At 44.9% G+C, this 17,204-nt stretch overlaps 1 protein-coding gene across 1 annotated transcript in view; it reads left to right on the top strand.

Annotated features, from left to right (window-relative positions):
- DMRT1 (doublesex and mab-3 related transcription factor 1) overlaps nucleotides 2,717–17,204 on the top strand; it is a 92,120-nt gene continuing 77,632 nt past the window's right edge. Inside the window, exons 1-2 of the mRNA XM_005683769.3 lie at nucleotides 2,717–3,064; nucleotides 6,346–6,529. Coding sequence (XP_005683826.2) covers nucleotides 2,717–3,064; nucleotides 6,346–6,529 — 532 coding nt within the window. The remainder of the gene's footprint in view (nucleotides 3,065–6,345; nucleotides 6,530–17,204) is intronic.

The following is a 17,204-nucleotide window of genomic DNA, read 5'->3' as shown; positions in this document are numbered from 1 at the left end:
TCTTTCTACCTCAGTAAATACAGATCTGCACCATTAGACTTCACAGTTTTGTTTTGCAAAGAAGGAAGGGAAGAAAGGAGACAACAGGGCCAAACTATTCAAAATATCCAGGACAACTCTGTTCATCCTTGAGGTCTTCCCACTTTCCTTTTGTATCGTCTTGTGTCTGGTACCTTTTCTGTGGTTTGTGAATAGAAACTTTATTAGGTTATTAATTTCATCACAACATTGTAGGTTTAATATCTTGGTCACACAGTTTCCTAGCCCCAAATTTCCTGTAGGAAGCTTAAGTCCCTCCATCACAGACTCTAGTGAGGGGATGCTCGTAAGAAACATGTGTTCCCTTGTAATTTGGGATTTGACAGCTGCTACTTCTGGCATTGACTTCATTCTCTGGAACTGGACTTGGCCTTGAGAGTGATGCAGCTTTGGGTAATGTATTAAAATGGAAATATGGAAAAAGAAAAGTAAATAGTAGATAACAGTAATTGGTATGTGTGTTTTAATGAAAGTCTGATGGATATTCCTGAACCAAATAGTGGTTATCATTTAACAAGCTCCAGATTGAGACGGATGGTTGCATCCTGGCCCCTGTCCTAAGTAAAGCTTTGCTGGCTTGATGGGTAGGATATGAGGTATCGTGTAAAGCTAGATGCTTCTTTAGGAAATAATTTTCAGAGTGAGGACACTAATGGAGAAAATCCAGGCTGAGGGAAAGAGCCTGTGAGAGGGGCCTCAGAATAAGAATGGGAAAGGCAGGCTAGATTTCAGAGCTCAGGGCTGAAAATGCTAATCTGCTAAAAAGTGAAAGTTGCTTAGTCGAGTCCAACTCTTTGCGACCCCATGGACTATGCAGTCCACGGAATTCTCCAGGGCAGAACAGTGGAGTGGGTAGCCTTTCCCTTCTCCAGAGGATCTTCCCAACCCATGGATCGAACCCAGGTCTCCCACATTGCAGGCAGATTCTTGCAGCTGAGCCACAAGGGAAGCCTAAGAATACTGGAGTGGGTAACCTATCCTTTCTCCAGGGGATCTTCCCTACCCAGGAATCTAACAGAGGTCTCCTGCATTACAGGCAGATTCTTTACCAACTAAGCTCTAAGGGAAGCCTAATCTGCTAAACCAGAGGGTCAATAGACAAACATTTTGATGAGAAGTCAAGTGGGATGGCAGGATCCTTTGGGGACCTAACTCCTACTTTAGGGCCAAGAATTTGAAACTAGAGTACTAACACTGGGGAAAAGCAAGGCAAGCAGGGGAGAGACATAAGGGCAGTCCCCAACCCCCACCCCAACCCCTGGCTGGACAATGCCTATCCCAAGGTTAGAGACATGGCATTGAACAAAAAGGGTGTGTAAAAATCAACAAAAAGCTCAAGCTGATAGGTAAACTACTCAATATATGAGGCTGAAAAATGCAGAGGGAGATCTTTCAAAGTCCTTTAAGATGCAGCCTCAGGTCCTTAACTTCTGTTTTTCATGTGGAAAGCAATACAAAGCCACTTCAGGAGCCAACTGCTGTGTGTATGGAATATGGAATTATACTGGAAGACTAAGAAACAGTGAGACCAGCTGACGCTACCGCAGAGATTCAGACATGAGAAGGGCTGGCTTTAGAGGGACACTTGGGTGTGCAGGAAGAATGGGTTGGATTTGCTGTGGAAGCGCAGAGAGAAAACAAGAATGGTGGGGAGGGGCAGTGAGGGGAAGGCTGTAAGAGGATTTGGGGTTTGGGGAGGTATAATTAAAATGCACAGATCTTAAGTGTGGAATGAATTTTGATAAGTGTGCTCATCTCTGTCCCCCGCAACCCCAACAGAGGTTTTTAAAAGACCGGATTTCCAGTGCCTGCAGATCCTAAGTGAGGCTGCTTCAAAGGGAAGAAACTGTAAGCCACTGAAGAGAGAAGTAAGGGCTAGAACTCTAGATTTGAAAGCTATATGCAACCAGCAGGTGGAAATCTCTTGAGCAAGTGAACACAGGTGCAAGAAGAGGCAACTGGAGAACAGGCCAAATTCGGGGTGCGCATGGACCCACTATCCCACTGTGGGTCTTATTTGCTGATATAAGTGTAGAGGCTTCTCTTTGTTCAGGCGTTCAGCCTCAGACTTATCTTAAACGAGGAAGAAACTGCTATTTGAGTTGGCCTCTGCCAAAGTCTGTCCTATGGAACTTGCAGAAGGGAGTCACTGGGGGGAAGGGAGCGGGAGGATTCCAGAGGGGGGTCTGCACCTCCTCCCAGCAGCCTGCACAGCTACCTTGCTGAGCTGGAGCCCAGCTTCCTCGGTGCAGCGTGTTCTGGCAGCCGGCCTGGGCACCCCGGGGAACACCTCTGCTCCAGGTGTGCGCTCGCAGCAGCCCTCCAGCAGCGCCCTCGGTGTTTGCAGACCCTGCAAGCTTGCACGCAGCGGGAGTCCAGTGGCTAGAATTGGGGGGAGGTGGGCGTGACGGCGCTCCCTAGAGCTCTCTCCCGCCCAGGCAGTCCCGGGAACGTTCTAAAAAGTATCCAAAAGTTCTGTTCCGCGCGCGCGCGCGCGCGCAAAAAAAGGGCACAACCCCCCACCTCTCTGGGCGTTGCGAGTCCCGACCTCGCCAGTCCGGCTACACCTCCGGCTGCAGAACGTACGCGTCCTGCCGCCTCCTCCTCGCCTGCCTCGCCGTCGGCCGGGTGACCCCCTTGCAGCTACCGGAGAGTCTGCGCTTCTCCTTGGGGCACCATGCCCAACGACGATGCGTATAGCAAGTCCTCCGCACCGTCGGAGGCCCCGCAAACCCCGGGGGCACCACCGCAGGGCACGGCTGGGGGCTTCGGCAAAGCGGCCGGAGCGCCGCTCGGGACCACTGGCGGCGGCGGCGGCGGCGGCGGCGGCGGCTCCGGCTCGGGAGCGTCTGGCATGGGCGCCGTCTCGAGCAAGAAGTCTCCGCGGCTGCCCAAGTGCGCGCGGTGCCGCAACCACGGCTACGCGTCGCCGCTCAAGGGCCACAAGCGTTTCTGCATGTGGCGGGACTGCCAGTGCAAGAAATGCAACCTGATAGCAGAGAGACAACGCGTGATGGCCGCGCAGGTGAGTGCGGGGGTCCGGAACCGGGCTTCAGCCCCGAATTTTTCGAGTAAAGCCCCTCGGGTCCCTGGGGCGCCACGTGGGGCGCGGGTTCGGAAGGAAGGTGGCGGTGCTTGCCGACAGCCCCTGCGCGCTCGGGGCCAGGGTTCCTAGCCACGCTCCGATGCCGCAGGCGGAGCCAGGGAGGTGCGAGGTTCACTCGGCTCCCGAAGCTCTGGATCCTTGACCCAGCGGGAATTGTGGGGTTCGCCCCTTCGGGGATCCTCTGGCTATCTGACTTCCTCTTTCAGAACTAGCTGAGAGTTGCAGGGTTCGCTCTGCCTGGGAGTCCCCGAGATCCCTAAACTCATCCTCCCAGCACAGAGTTGCGGGGTTCGCGCTGCTAGGGAAGGGGTCCCCGGGATCTCTGACCCCGCCTGCAGTAGCGAGTTGTGGTGTTCGCCCCTTCGGGGAGCCCTAGGCATCCGACCTCACTTTGAGCAGAGTTGGGGGGCTTTCCCCCTCGGATCCGTGACTCCGCCCGGAGCAGGGAGGTGCGCTTATAACTGGGGGAGGGGGTGTTTGTTGGACGGTGCCTTCTCAGGGTACTGGTTAGGCTGGAAGCAGAGACCCGGCCGGCCGCAGCTTCTGCGGATAACGCGGCGCGGCGGGAGTCTTTGCTTTTCTGGAAAAGTCTCCCTAACGGACGCCGGCGCGGCGTGGTCCTCGCTGTGCTTTGGCGCTCTTTTTCGTATTCGCCGCGGCGGATCCTGGCTCAGCCATTTTGAGCACTGGGAAAATTTCATTTGCGCTTTAAAGTTTGCTGTCTAGATCGAAGATATTCAAGTACGGGTTACTTTGAGTGTGTTTTAAAACACACTTAAGAATTTTAAACGTCCACGCAGAGGAGAAAATGCAAGCGTTTGAGGTTTTGTCTGCTGTTCCTGGTGTGTGTGTGTGTTTTTTAAAGTGTCCTAAGCAGGGCAGTACTTTTGTACCTTAACAGAAATAAAGTCGTTGGTATCCTAAAAGAATTTTTAGAAGAGAATAATACACATTCTTTCCAGCTAAAAGTTGTTCCATCCTTTTAAAACAGGTTATTTACAATGAAATATTACAAAGAAACGTTTACTAACGATATGCTACTTTTGGTTAGGAACGGGTAAATATCCTCCACTGAAAATGATATCAGTAAGAGCCTTTAACAGGACTTAACATTCTTAGAGATTACACTTTTTATATCACCCATTAAAAAAATGTTTTAAAATAGTTAGATTCGGTCTTCACTGACTGTGAGGGTAGTTATGGAAATACAGGTTGTTTTACTTGGTTTCTTTATTGGTTTTTAGCTTAATCTATAGTGGAAAAGAATACACTGAATATATCATTTAAATGCATCACAGTGAACTTACTGGAAAAAAAACATGACATTTAGTTGTTTTTGTAGGTAAAAAAATTAAAGCTGCTGGCTTTAATATTTAGTGTGGAGAGTATGCTTGGGAGGGGGATTTTTCTCAAAATGTAAGAAAAATATGCATCCAAGTAGGGCCATTAAGTTTGAATAAACTGTATTAGTAGGAGTACTAATTTGTAAGGAGGCTGTTCGCTTTGTTAAAAACAAAAGGAACTCAAAATTATTTTAATAGTATAAAACTTCAGTATTTTCCACACCAGAAGGCTTGTGCTGTGCTGAGTGAAATCCTTTAAACAACCATGTAACAGTCATTCTAAAATAGCTTGAAATTGATCTTAAGACCCCCAAATAATTGCATTTTTAAATCAATTGCCTCACCTTCCCTATTTAAATAGCATTTCCTAAGAGCCCTTGAGAGGTCTTTGTAAAAGTGTTTTTAGTTAATGGACTATGTAGTACTCTGTATGTTGGGTGCATGTGTGAGATTTGTGTAAACCAGGGCTTAAAGTGCACTTTTTTGTTGCATTGACATACTTCACAAGTTCATGGGTATTCTTTTAAACATTTGTAGTCAAATCCTTAATATTCTGTTTCTAAACTTGGTTAATAGAAAATTCAATAATTAAACTTAATTATTTAATCTTAATTGATTATTCAAAGATTTTTTTTTTAAGTTGAAGACTCCTCTTGTTAAGAGTAAAATTACTTCCAAGTTAATCATCTTTCTAAATTTAAAGACTACAGTTTTCCTAAAACAGTCTGTAAATTGTAGTTATGCTTCTGGGTCACCGTTTTGATGTCAGCTTTTTGGCTTGTATTTCAGCCTCTGAGGTACAGGTGCTTCCCTTTCTTGTTCCATTATCACCAGTGGTCAGTTTCAACAGAAAGTCTGCCTTTTTTTGTTACTTGTAAACAAAAATAAAATTTTTTGGGGGGACACAACTTTTCAACCTTTCACTTATTTAAAAGAAGAGGGACCATGAGGAGTGTCTTCGGTATGCTGGGTCCTTTCCAGTCCCCACTGGGGGATATCCCACCTGCTTTCTCCTTTTCTCTTCATCTCCACCTCTACCTCTTTCTCCAGGGACTTCCAACACCATATTTCAGCCCCCCTCTCCCCATTACTTCCCTCCACAATCCCTCCACCCCACAGAATAGGGCTCTGTGGGTCTCCCGAGCAGCCTCTGCCTTCATTGTCTACCCTGCTCCCTTGTTGGGGGTAGTTCTCTGCCCCTTCATCCTTGCCTGTCAGGCTTCACTCAGGCGGCTCTTCACCGCCCTGGTGCAGCACCACCTCTGCTCATCCTTGCACTTAAAGCCCTTTTTGTGCCTGTCTTGTGGGGGTTCACATGTTGTCTTGAGTTGCAGTTGCATGTTTGCTTCCTGTCTCTCCTTTTAAACAGTGAGTACCTTCGGATCTAATCTAATCTTACTGTATCTTGCTGGTCGAGGTTCCTGATAGAGTGGCCTTTTTCATATTTGTGGAAGGAGGCAGTGAGTGATCCCATTTTCCTTCCTTCCTAATCTGTCAGTGCTGACTTCTGCTCTTCATGTTGAATTCCTCTGCTGACTCTGCAGCTTTTTCTCATCCAATCTTTCCTCCTAGTCTACACACACATTTGTTTATTGAAAAGTTTTTGAGCGCTCACTCAAAGCTCTAAAGGACCTCTGACTCTCAACCGTTTTTCAGCTTTGGCTGCACATCAGAGTTACCTGGGTGGCTATAAAAAGAAATGAGGGGGAGGGGGAGAAGAAATGAGGGATTCTTAGACCTCATCCCTGGAGGTAATGGATGGAGATGTCTGGGATGGGCAGGGCTTCAGTGGTTTTGGCAAAACTGTAGGAGTGATTCTGGGGTGCTGGAGGGTGACCCACTGCCCTGTGCTTCCAGGTGGCCCTGAGACGGCAGCAGGCCCAGGAAGAGGAACTGGGGATCAGTCACCCCATCCCGCTGCCCAGCACGGCTGAGCTGATGGTCAAGAGAGAGAATAGCGGCAGCAACCCGTGCCTGATGATTGAGAGCGGCAGCTCCTCTCAGCCGCCCCCGGCCAGCACCCCCTCCACAGCAGCTTCAGGTAAGCCTGTGGGCCAGCTGGAGGAAAGAAGGGTGTGGCCACAAAGTCAGAGCCTCAGGATGGTCCTGAGTCCCAAGGCACATGGAGAGCTTAGAGCGTGTCTTGAAAGATCCTCCCTCTGAAGGTCTGTTTCGGCTGCCTCACAAAGGAGGTGGGCCTGAATTCTAGAACCAGAAGTTCGACAGCTTCACTTTCCTGTTGTTTTTTGCCAAGGCTGAATCTGGACAGAGTCAAAATCACAGAATACCGGAGAAGTTAGTCCAGAATTCATCTCAGTCAGCCCCTTCCATTCACGGGATCCTCCTGGTGGGAGCCAAAGATCCTTGTTTACTAAAGCTGAAAGTCCTTTATCTGGGAAGGACTGCAATTCCACTTGGGGAACATATCTAAAAAAAAAACAGATTCTGGATTCAGTGGACACTGGAATTGAGGCAAGGCATGTCTCATTGGCTTAAATTCTCTCTCATGTGCTAAGATTATATCAGGGGCTATAGATGTGTATTGATTCATTTCATTCTCAGAAGAAGGAGGTGTTAATTCTATTTTATACTATGTGAAAATTGAGGTATAAAAAGTTTAGTGATTGGCCACATCTGGCAGACTAGAAAGCATCTGAATGGATCCATCTGCCTGCAAGTCTCACAGTGCTTACTGCACTGGATCTGTAAATTACCGTGAGAATCATGATGCTCTAGAGCCACACTGTCCAACATGGAGGCCTCTAGCCTCCTTGGGCTGCTTGAATCTAATTACAATGGAGTAAAATTAAAACTTTTATCCAGAGAAGATATACCAGTGGTAGAAGGCAATGGCACCCCACTCCAGTACTCTTGCATGGACGGAGGAGCCTGGTGGGCTGCAGTCCATGGGGTCACTAAGAGTTGGACACGACTGAGCGACTTCACTTTCACTTTTCCCTTTCATGCATTGTAGAAGGAAATGGCAACCCACTCCAGTGTTCTTGCCTGGAGAATCCCAGGGATGGGGGAGCCTGGTGGGCTGCCGTCTATGGGGTCGCACAGAGTCGGACACGACTGAAGCGACTTAGCAGCAGCAGCAGCAGAAGCTCAAGGAAAGATGCTTGATATCATTAGTCATTAGGGAAATGCAAATTGAAGCTGTAGTGAGATACCATCTCATATCAGTTAGGATGCTTACCATCAAAAAACCATAAAATAATAATATTGGTGAAGATGTGGAAAAATTGGAACTTCTGTGCACAGTTAGGAATGTAAAATGGTATAGCTGCTATGGAAAACAGTATAGTGGTTTCTCAGGAGTTAAAAATAGAATTATAACATGATCCAGCAATTCCGCTTCTGAGTGCGTACTGAAAAGAATTGAAAACAGCATTTTAAAGAGGTATTTCTACATCCATGTTCATAGCAGCATTATGCATAATAGCTAAAATGTGGAAGCACCTCAGGTGTCCACTGACAGATGAATGGAAGAGCAAAATGTGGTAAAAAGAAAACTGTTTAGCCTGAAAAAGCAGGAAATTTTGACACATGCCACAGCACAGATGAACCTTGAGGACTTTATGCTAAGTGAAATAAACCAGTCACAAAAAGACAAATACTGTATGATTCCACTTATATACTTGAAGTAGTCAAAATCATAGAGACAGAAGGTGGTTGTCACAGGCTGGGGGGAGAGGGGAATAGAGGGTTATTGTTTAATGAGTATAGGGTTTCAGTTTTACGAGATGGAGAGCTATGGAGATGGATGATGGTAATGGTTGCAGTACATCATGAATGTAGTTAGTATCACTGAACTGTGCACTTAAAGGTGGTTGAGATGTTTGTTTTTATGATGTATTTTGCAATAGCAAAAATAAAATTTAAAAATTTTAAGCATTTAGTTTCTCAGTTGTGCTAGTCATATTTCAGATGTTTGACAGGCACATAGGTGGCTAAAGCCAGCCATATTGGATAGTGTGTGCTTCCATTTCTCACAAAGTTCCATTTAATGGCACTGGTCTAGAATACAGGGGCTTTAAGAAACTCACCAAACTAGGATCTGTGACATCCCATTGGCAACTATAAAGACATATTTCATACTAAACATACCCGCTGAGATTCACAGTCTTGAGCCTTCTAAGGCTCCATGAAATGCAACCTTGGAGTAAGTTTTAAGCAAACTTTTCATAAGTTAGTTTGCTGTGCTTAATCACTGGGCTAAAGTTGTCAGCTGCCTAGTTGTCATCAAATAGCTGTGCAACTTTAGACGAGTCACGTAAGCTCTCTGGTGGTCTTGTTTCCTCTTCTCAAAAATGAGGGATGAGCTCTTTGAGGCTTTTTAAGATCCTCAGAGTCTTGACTATTATAAAGAAGATTAGAAGGCCCCAGAGAAGCCAGGTGAGCGACAAAGTTACAGTACCCCCTGCAGGCAAGTGTGTCTGCGCGCCTGTCCCTGGGTATGTTCCTGGAGCTCCAGAATCTCTAGCTCACAAAGGGAATGGTATTATTTTCTTGTTTTAGCTTTGTTGTAGATAAAACATTTTTATAGCAGTTTCAGAACTTTCCTTTTCATAAGAAGGAAGGAGTATATCTATCAGAAATATGACTCTCACACTTTGGGATTTTAAGCTGTATCTAATTACCAGAAGATAGTATCGGGTCAGGGCAGACCTGGTGGATTCAGCTGGAGGTCTGATATGGGGATGGTGGTGGGGGTGCCAGAGGAGTAGAGAGGGGAGTAGCTCATTTGATGTTCACAAACATCTTAGGAAGTAGGAATTATTATTCCTATTTACAGACAAGGACACCGGTGGTAAGGAAGCTGCCCCAGAATAAAGCTGAGTTGAGCTGGGATTCAGTCCAGGTCTGTCCCATCCCAGAGCCCACGGATTTGCCACCTGCCTGTGAAGGGAGGCTGTGGGAATAGTTGCTGTGTTTTCTTGGAAAAGGGACAGTTATGATTAGAGTTTATGGTTTAATCCTCAGACGGGGTTTAGGGCTTATGGGCAAATGGAAACATATCAGGGGCAGCACCATTCTCGGCTGGCACAGAAAGCTGCAGTCATTGGTGTCGAAGGGAGAAATACAGGGACAGGCCTGTGATGGATCAGCATTAGTCCTGGGCATTTTGTTGGGAACCATGGGTGAACTTGGCTTAACCCTCCTGTATCCCACATTGCACTTCATGGAAAGGGGTGTCAGAGTTTGATTTTACACCCCAACATGGTGAAGCCTTGAAGGATTTCAGGCTAGATGGAGTTCACAATGACCAAGAAGTTCTTGCAGGGCATTTCAGAGTGGTGATAGGGAAAGTTACAAATAGAAGCAGCAGTTCAGGGTCAAGGAGAATGTGACCAGATTCCCTTCTTTGCTCCTGGAGCTGATGGACCTTGGAGTCAGTTCAGAGTCTTGAACCAGCACTCCAAGGGAGAGAGTGTGGAAGCCAGTGGTGTGTGGTGCCCCGGGCTCAGCTGAGGGCAGGAGGCTTTGCCTGCTCTGGGAAGATGGGCTCTTCCGAACCAGCCTAGCTCATCTCATCAGGGCAGGAGCCTCGTCCGTCATCATCACTCACGGGACGTCCACCGAAGCCCTTGAGTTGGGATCATGAACTTCTGAACTGAGACATGAGCAAGAGAAAAACAGAAATGCCAGTAGAATTAAACTATATAAATATAAAGAGAGAGATGGACAAGGCAGTGAAGGGAGGGAGGGAAGGGGGAAGAGAGGGAGAGAGAGAGTGAGTGAAGCAGACAAGACAGATTGAAGGATGTTCCTTACATTTTATGTAGTACATGGGGTGTCCAACTTGCTGCCCTACACAGTGTGCTACTGACAAGCATGTAACTACAGTTGTATCTCTAGGAAGAAGAATTTCTTTAAAATAACATTTAACTTTCTGCAGGGATTGGTAAACATTTATAGAGTACAAAAACATACTCAACGACTACTTTGCCATCCCCAACTTGTGGGTCTTTTGTTTGTTACCCCAGGATTACAGGTGGAAGCTTTACCTGTCTGTCTATTGTTTTGTGTGTATATATATATATATAATGTATATATTTAACATGGCAGGAGTATATTGCTCCCACTTGTGTGTAGTTTTTTTTTTTTAAACCATGGCATTTTTTAATGGTCTGGTATTCTGTTATATCAATGTGGAAGGCTAGGATTTGCAGTTATTTTGTGAAAGGTGAAAGTTGTAGTTGTCATGGAACAGTGCAGCCCACCAACTGGCTCCCACGAGAGGTAAGTTGCTCACTTTTTCTTTCTAATACATGATGTTGAGTGTCTGCAAGGGCAGTGGCTTAGTGAAATCCAGTAGATGTTTATGTCCTTGAGAGGCTTCTTAGTTATCTCCTTTTGGCTCCTGAAAGTGCCCAAGAATTATTGCCAAGAGTATTGGCTGAATCCTGAGGCCACTGTGAAGGAAATTGAATTTGCTGAATTGTCGTTTCATCTATTGGAGAGCTGATCCCTCTGAGTAAGTTAACTTACCACAGTCTCTGCAATCCTTAGCTGAAGATTGGCCAAGCTCGATCAAAACACTGCTGGACGATTCCTCCAACAATGGGTATAAAAGATTCTATGATTGTGGGTAACACTGTGAAGGAACAATGTTTTGAAGAAATGCACTGTTCCTTGCTATCTTTTATATTAACAGGATCAGATGTGCTAACAGGTGTACTATCAATTAACAAATGATTTCTTCTCAGCCAGTTTGGAGGCAGGCATCCAGAGAAAAAGGTGAGCAATTTTAGTTATAAATAACAATGAGTTAATAACAACTTCAGCATTATTTCTGTGGTTTTACTTTTTAAATTTAAGCTATACACACACACATATATATAGTTATTAACTGACTTGAAAAAATCTCATGCGCATAATATATGTAATATATTAATATATATATTTTTAAAGTTATCAGCTGACTTGAAAAAAATCTCACAAGCATTCCTCCTCTTTGACATGTGGGCTCCTTCCTGTTTTATTTCATACTGTATTTTGCTTTTCCTTAGCCTCCTATGCAGCAAGTAGAAGGCCATTTTACGTAGAGCTTATGCTAAAGTCTGCATAATTCTCGACTCTTCCGTGCAGAGCTGTCAGATGAAGGGCTGCATTGTAGAGAATTTGGTTTGGCATGTGTGTCCTTTGTAAGTGAGAACCTGAATGTTATCTCCTGGGGCCCTCCCTTCTGGAGCACCCTGGGCTTCCACACACACTGACATTCACACTCCCCCATAGTGAGCCACCTCCTGCCGTCTCAGGCCTTCCCCCAACTGCCCAGCGCCTGTGACCTGTGACCTGTGGCTTGCTTTCACTCACCTTTCCACTGTTAGGTCAGCCAGGTCTGTGTCTGATAATGACAGGACACCCTCCTTCATTTCCCTTCCTTAGCAGTAATTCCACTTCAGCACACAGAACTCATTTGGTAGGCAGCACATGCCTTCCTGCTTGTGTGCTTTCCAAGGGTTCAGATGCTGTACAAACATGCAGTGTGGTGGTTTTAAAATGGAATAATGTCTCCATGCAGTTTTTTGCCAGTGAGAAATGACTGATGAACTAACAGTTGAAGATGTTGAGTTATTTAAGTTTCTTTAAAAATAAATTTTATTCATTAGAGAAGTGACAGATTTATAGCAAAATTTAGAGGAAGGTATAGATTGCCCATACATTCCCTGCACCCACACGTAGACAGTGCCCCCATTATCAGCATCCCCCTGCAAAAGTACATTTGTTATGACTGATGAGCGACACAGACGTGCCACCATCACCGAGAGTCCAGAGTGTACAGTAGGGTTAACTCTTGGTGTTGTACATTCTGTGAATAAATGATGGTGTGTATCCATTATTATAGTATCATACCAAGTAGTTTTGCTGCTCTAAAAATCTGTGGAGTATTTCAGTTTTTATCTTCGCACTTTTCCATGTTGCACAGAAAGAAGCATTTCAAATGAAAAACCTAAACATTTTACCCAAATTAGCTTGAGAGCCAATGTTTCTAGGATTCTGGCCACTTACACGAGATGAGCTCTGTGTGATTTTAGACAGAGCTCAATTTCAAGTCGATGGAAGATGTGGAAATTGGGTTTAAAAAAGGCCTTCAGATAAAAGTATTCCCCAATTTTATTTTCAGAGTCAAAGAAATTTCTAGGATGTTTAATGTAATGAAATCTCCTTAAACTGAAGTAAGAATAGGAGGCTTGAATGAAAGAAAACCCTTAAGATTAATTGTACTGATCATTTTGATAGCCTAGTGTTTTAAATAGCATCTGAATCAATTTTATTAATTCTAAGGGCAGTCTCTATTCACATGTCAAATACAGCAGTTAATTGGCCTGATAGAAATTCTCCATAGACAGTGTTTTTGTAAAAAGTTGACAACAAAATATGTAGGAAGTAGCCTGCTGGTCTACCTTGGCTAGAATGAAAATTTGGAGCCATCAAAAAAGGTAAATACAGTGTTTAAAGTTATAAATTAGTTTTAATTGAAGTATAGTTGACTTACGGAGAAGGCAGTAGCACCCCACTCCAGTACTCTTGCCTCGGAAATCCCATGGGTGGAGGAGCCTGGTAGGCTGCAGTCCATGGGGTCGCTAAGAATCAGACATGACTGTGCGACTTCCCTTTCACTTTTCACTTTCATGCATTGGAGAAGGAAATGGCAACCCACTCCAGTGTTCTTGCCTGGAGAATCCCAGGGCCGGGGGAGCCTGGGGGGCTGCCGTCTATGGGGTCGCACAGAGTTGGACACGACTGAAGCGACTTAGCAGCAGCAGCAGCATAGTTCACTTAATAGTATTACTAGTTTCAGGTGTACAACATGGTGATTCAGTATTTTAATAGATCATACTCCATTTAAAGTTATTACAAAATAATGACTATATTTTCTCGTGCTATACAATAACAGATTAGTTTTATAACAGCATATGTAAAAGTCAAAAGAAGCTTGTGACCGATTTGCACTTCTGTCTCCATTATGAAAATGCAATCTTAAGGGCAGGGATTGCAGTTTAATCATGTAGCTTATGTGCATAGTACAGTACCTGGCTTTGTAGTACATGGTCAGTAAACTTTCGCTGAATAAGTTAACGACGGTTAAATTTGAAATGTTGTTGTAAAACACTGTTAGTGATCATGAACTCACCTACAGATACGGAGTAAAATCACTGATCAATCTGCAATTTTGGTGATATTTTTAAGTGTTTTCTGATTTTTTAAATGCCTAAAAATTCAAATTAGTTTAACAGCCTAAGGTATAATTCATATTCTGTATACTTTATCTGTTTAAAGTGTACAATTAAGTGCTTTTTTTTTTTTTAAAGTAAATTCGCAGAGCCGTGCAGCCATCCCTGTAATCTAACTGTGGAGCGTTTTCATCTCCTAAAAGAAACTCTTCCCTTTAGTAGTCATCTCCATCTGCTCCTACACTGGGGTCATAGCTGAGTTTTTTCTCTTAGCCTGATGTTTGCAAGATTTACCCCTATTATAGCCTGTATTAATATTTATTATTCCTTTTTAAAAACTCAGTACTACTCCACTGTATGGATATGGTGAGTTTTTAATTCATCAGATGATGGACTTTTGGGTTGCTTACACTTTGGGGCCATTATGAGCAATGCTTCCGTAACATTTTGGTGTCGGTTTTGTGTTAATGTATGTTTCATTCTCTTGAGTATATTCAAAAGAGCATAATTTCTGAGGCATATGGTAACACTTCCCAAGTGGTGCTAGTGGTAAAGAATCTGCCTGCCAATGCAGGATTACATAAGAGAAGTGGGTTCTTTCCCTGGGTCGGGAAGATCCCCTGGAGGAGGAAATGGCAACCTACTCCAGTATTCTTGCCTGGAGAATCCCATGGACAGAGGAGGCTGTCAGGCTACAGTCCATAGGTCACAAAGAGTCAGACACGACTGAAGCGACTTAGCACACGCACACACGGTAACACTATGTGTAACCTTTTGAGGAACTGTCAGTGTTTTCCAAACAGGCAGCACTGTTTAACTACATTCCCACCAGCAGTGTGTGAGAGCTTCAGAAAATTCATGCTAAAGTTTTTTAAAATTAAAAGGTAGCATGCCTTCATCCTGGCAGAAACTATAAAGATACAAAACCCAGTCAATGGGTCTTTGGTGACCAGAAGTTTAGATCACGGAGGATTCTCTGGGATTGCATCTTATTATCACTAGAAATTTTAATATGCTAATACTGCCTTTTAAAACTTTCCTCTTTTCCCTCCTTATTGCAAATGTTTCATAGTGAAAGGAATAGTGTTTGAGGAATTAAACCACAGAAGAACCTGGTGACAGGTTTTCTTTGTTGTATTATTGGCTGCTAGAAACACTGGTTTGTTTCTGAAGGGCTTAAGCAACTTTCTAGACCTTGGATGACAAGCGTTTCCCCAGAACAAGGGAGAGGGAATTCTACTGCCCTAGAAACGTAGCAAGAATAATTTTTGTCTTTGGGCCTCACTCCTGCGGAAAGCAGAAGAGAATCCTGAGAGCTGGGGAGAATGGACAGCTGTTCTCCACGTCACCAGTGAGAAGAGAGCAGTCCATGGGTTGTCATAGCTGTTGATAGCACTGGGAAACTTTTATAGGTGGTGACGTAAGGAATTGTTGTAGTGCTGTGCAGCCTTGCATTTGCTGTCAGAAAGCTCGTCTGTGTTAGCTGTTTCTCCTGTCTCCTCCACAGTGTCCCCCCGAGTCCTTGACCCTTGGGTTCCTGGTTATCTGCTGGTTCAGGGATCCTGTCCATTGACTACCCCCTCAGCCGCACGCTGGATCTTGTGAATGCCTTTCTGTTTCATCAGTTGTTTTACTAGCTAATTTATTTTTGAAATATTTTATTGTGGCAAAATATGCATAACATAAAATTGACCATTTTAACTGTTCCTAAGTGTACAGTTCAGTGGCATTAAGTGTATTCACATTGTTGTGCAACCATCCTCACCATCCTTCGCTAGGATTTATCTTCCCAAACTGAAAGTCTAAATCTACAGAGTGAGAGCTCCGCGTTCTCTCCCTCTCATGACCTTTTTGCTGAACACAGCCTCTTTTGTTAGCTTGGCTTTCTTGGCCTTTGGAAGCACCTGTGGACTCACACGAGATGATTGCTTTCATCTTGCCAACATCTGTTCTTTCCTTTCGTCCTTCTCCCAGGTCTGAAATTTTTGCTTTATTGCTGACTTCTGTCCTTGTTCGTATGCTGTGCTTAGTTGCTCAGTTGTGTCCGACTCTTTGCAATCCCATGGGTTGTAGCCTGCCAGGCTCCTCTGTCCATGGGGATTTTCCAGGCAAGAACGCTGGAGTGTGTTGCCATGCCCCCTTCCAAGGGATCTTCCCAACCCAGGAATCGAATTGGGGTCTCCCGCGTTGCAGGTGGATTCTTGACCAGCTGAGCCACCAGGAAAGCCCGTACACCAGTCTAATCTGTGCCTCTGGGGTGATGAGGACTTTGAAACTCTAGTAGAGTTTCTCAGAGGGCTGAGGCCAATAGAGAAGGGGACCCAGGGTAAGGCCTGATGCGCGATACTGTGAGTTCTGTACTTCTGCCAGGCGATCTGGACTCTGCGCCTGGAAATGCTTTGTGAAGTGCTGTGAAACCCGTGGGCCCCTGGGGGCTCTGGCTGCTGTCTCACTGGTTGTTGACTAGTCATGATTCCGTCGGCAGTGGTCCTTTGCAACTCTGTAAGTGCGTGTCTGAATTTCTGTCTCAGTCTAAAGGTGTCTTACTTTTCAACTTGTAAAAAAATTCAATGTGACGACCAAATTTGCTGAACCAAAATGTGTTTCAAACGGTGTTTCCTTTGGTCTCTCATATCTGTTGGTGGAGTTTACAATCACTGATCCCATCTTAGTATACAATACCACTGAGCATACTTTTCAGAAAAAAATGAACAAGAAACTCTTAAAATAGGCTATAAGTAGCTGGTTTGTCGTCAGAAGGAAGTGCCAATTCAGTATTCAAGTAATAGCATATTTTCTGATGTTTATTGGCAGTGAGAGTTCTCAGATATGCTTCAGACACCCAGAGTCAGCTCAGTCCAGTGTATCCTCCCAGCCGACTTGGTATTGCTTTCAGCATTTATAAAGCTACCCCCTATTGTTGCATCACCCTTTACTCTGGTCCTGAAGTTGAGGGTTTATCCAGAATACAGTATATGCAGTAATTCTGGGAAGCAGATTGGATCCATCTAACACTAGTAAATGTTTGCTAAACTGAGTTGAATTCATCTTTGCTGATAAGTTGACTGTTTGGCCCAGAGTCCCTCCCTTCCTTTTTCTCTTTCTTCCACCTGTTTCATTTTTCACTTATTCAACAAATATTCATTATGTGACTGCATTGGGTCAGACCCTTTTCTAGGCCTGGGGTGTATATCAGTGCCTAAAACATCTGTCTCTCGTGGATCTTGCACGTCTAGCAGGGGAGACAGTGGATAAACAAGTACACCAGTGAGTGAGCAAGATGCTTTCAGAAAGTATGAGCACTGTGGAGACAGACAGAGTGATGGGATGCCTGTGTCTTGCTAGGGGTCACGGCATTGACAGGGTGGTTAGGGAAAGAGGGCCCCTCGAAGGAGATTAAATCCGAGCTCCTCCTGAGTGGCAGTGAGCCGTTGTGGTCAAGGTTTGGAGGAAGAGCCAGGCAGGAGGCACTGCAGGGTGAGACGCGCTTAGAGCAGGCTGCAGGCTGGCGTGCTCAGTGCTGAGCGCAAG

This window comes from Capra hircus, chromosome 8, assembly GCF_001704415.2.
Source record: "Capra hircus breed San Clemente chromosome 8, ASM170441v1, whole genome shotgun sequence".
Classification (NCBI taxonomy): Eukaryota; Metazoa; Chordata; class Mammalia; order Artiodactyla; family Bovidae; genus Capra; species Capra hircus.
Note: the sequence above shows the minus strand (reverse complement) of the source record. Positions and strands in the feature narration are given on the sequence as shown.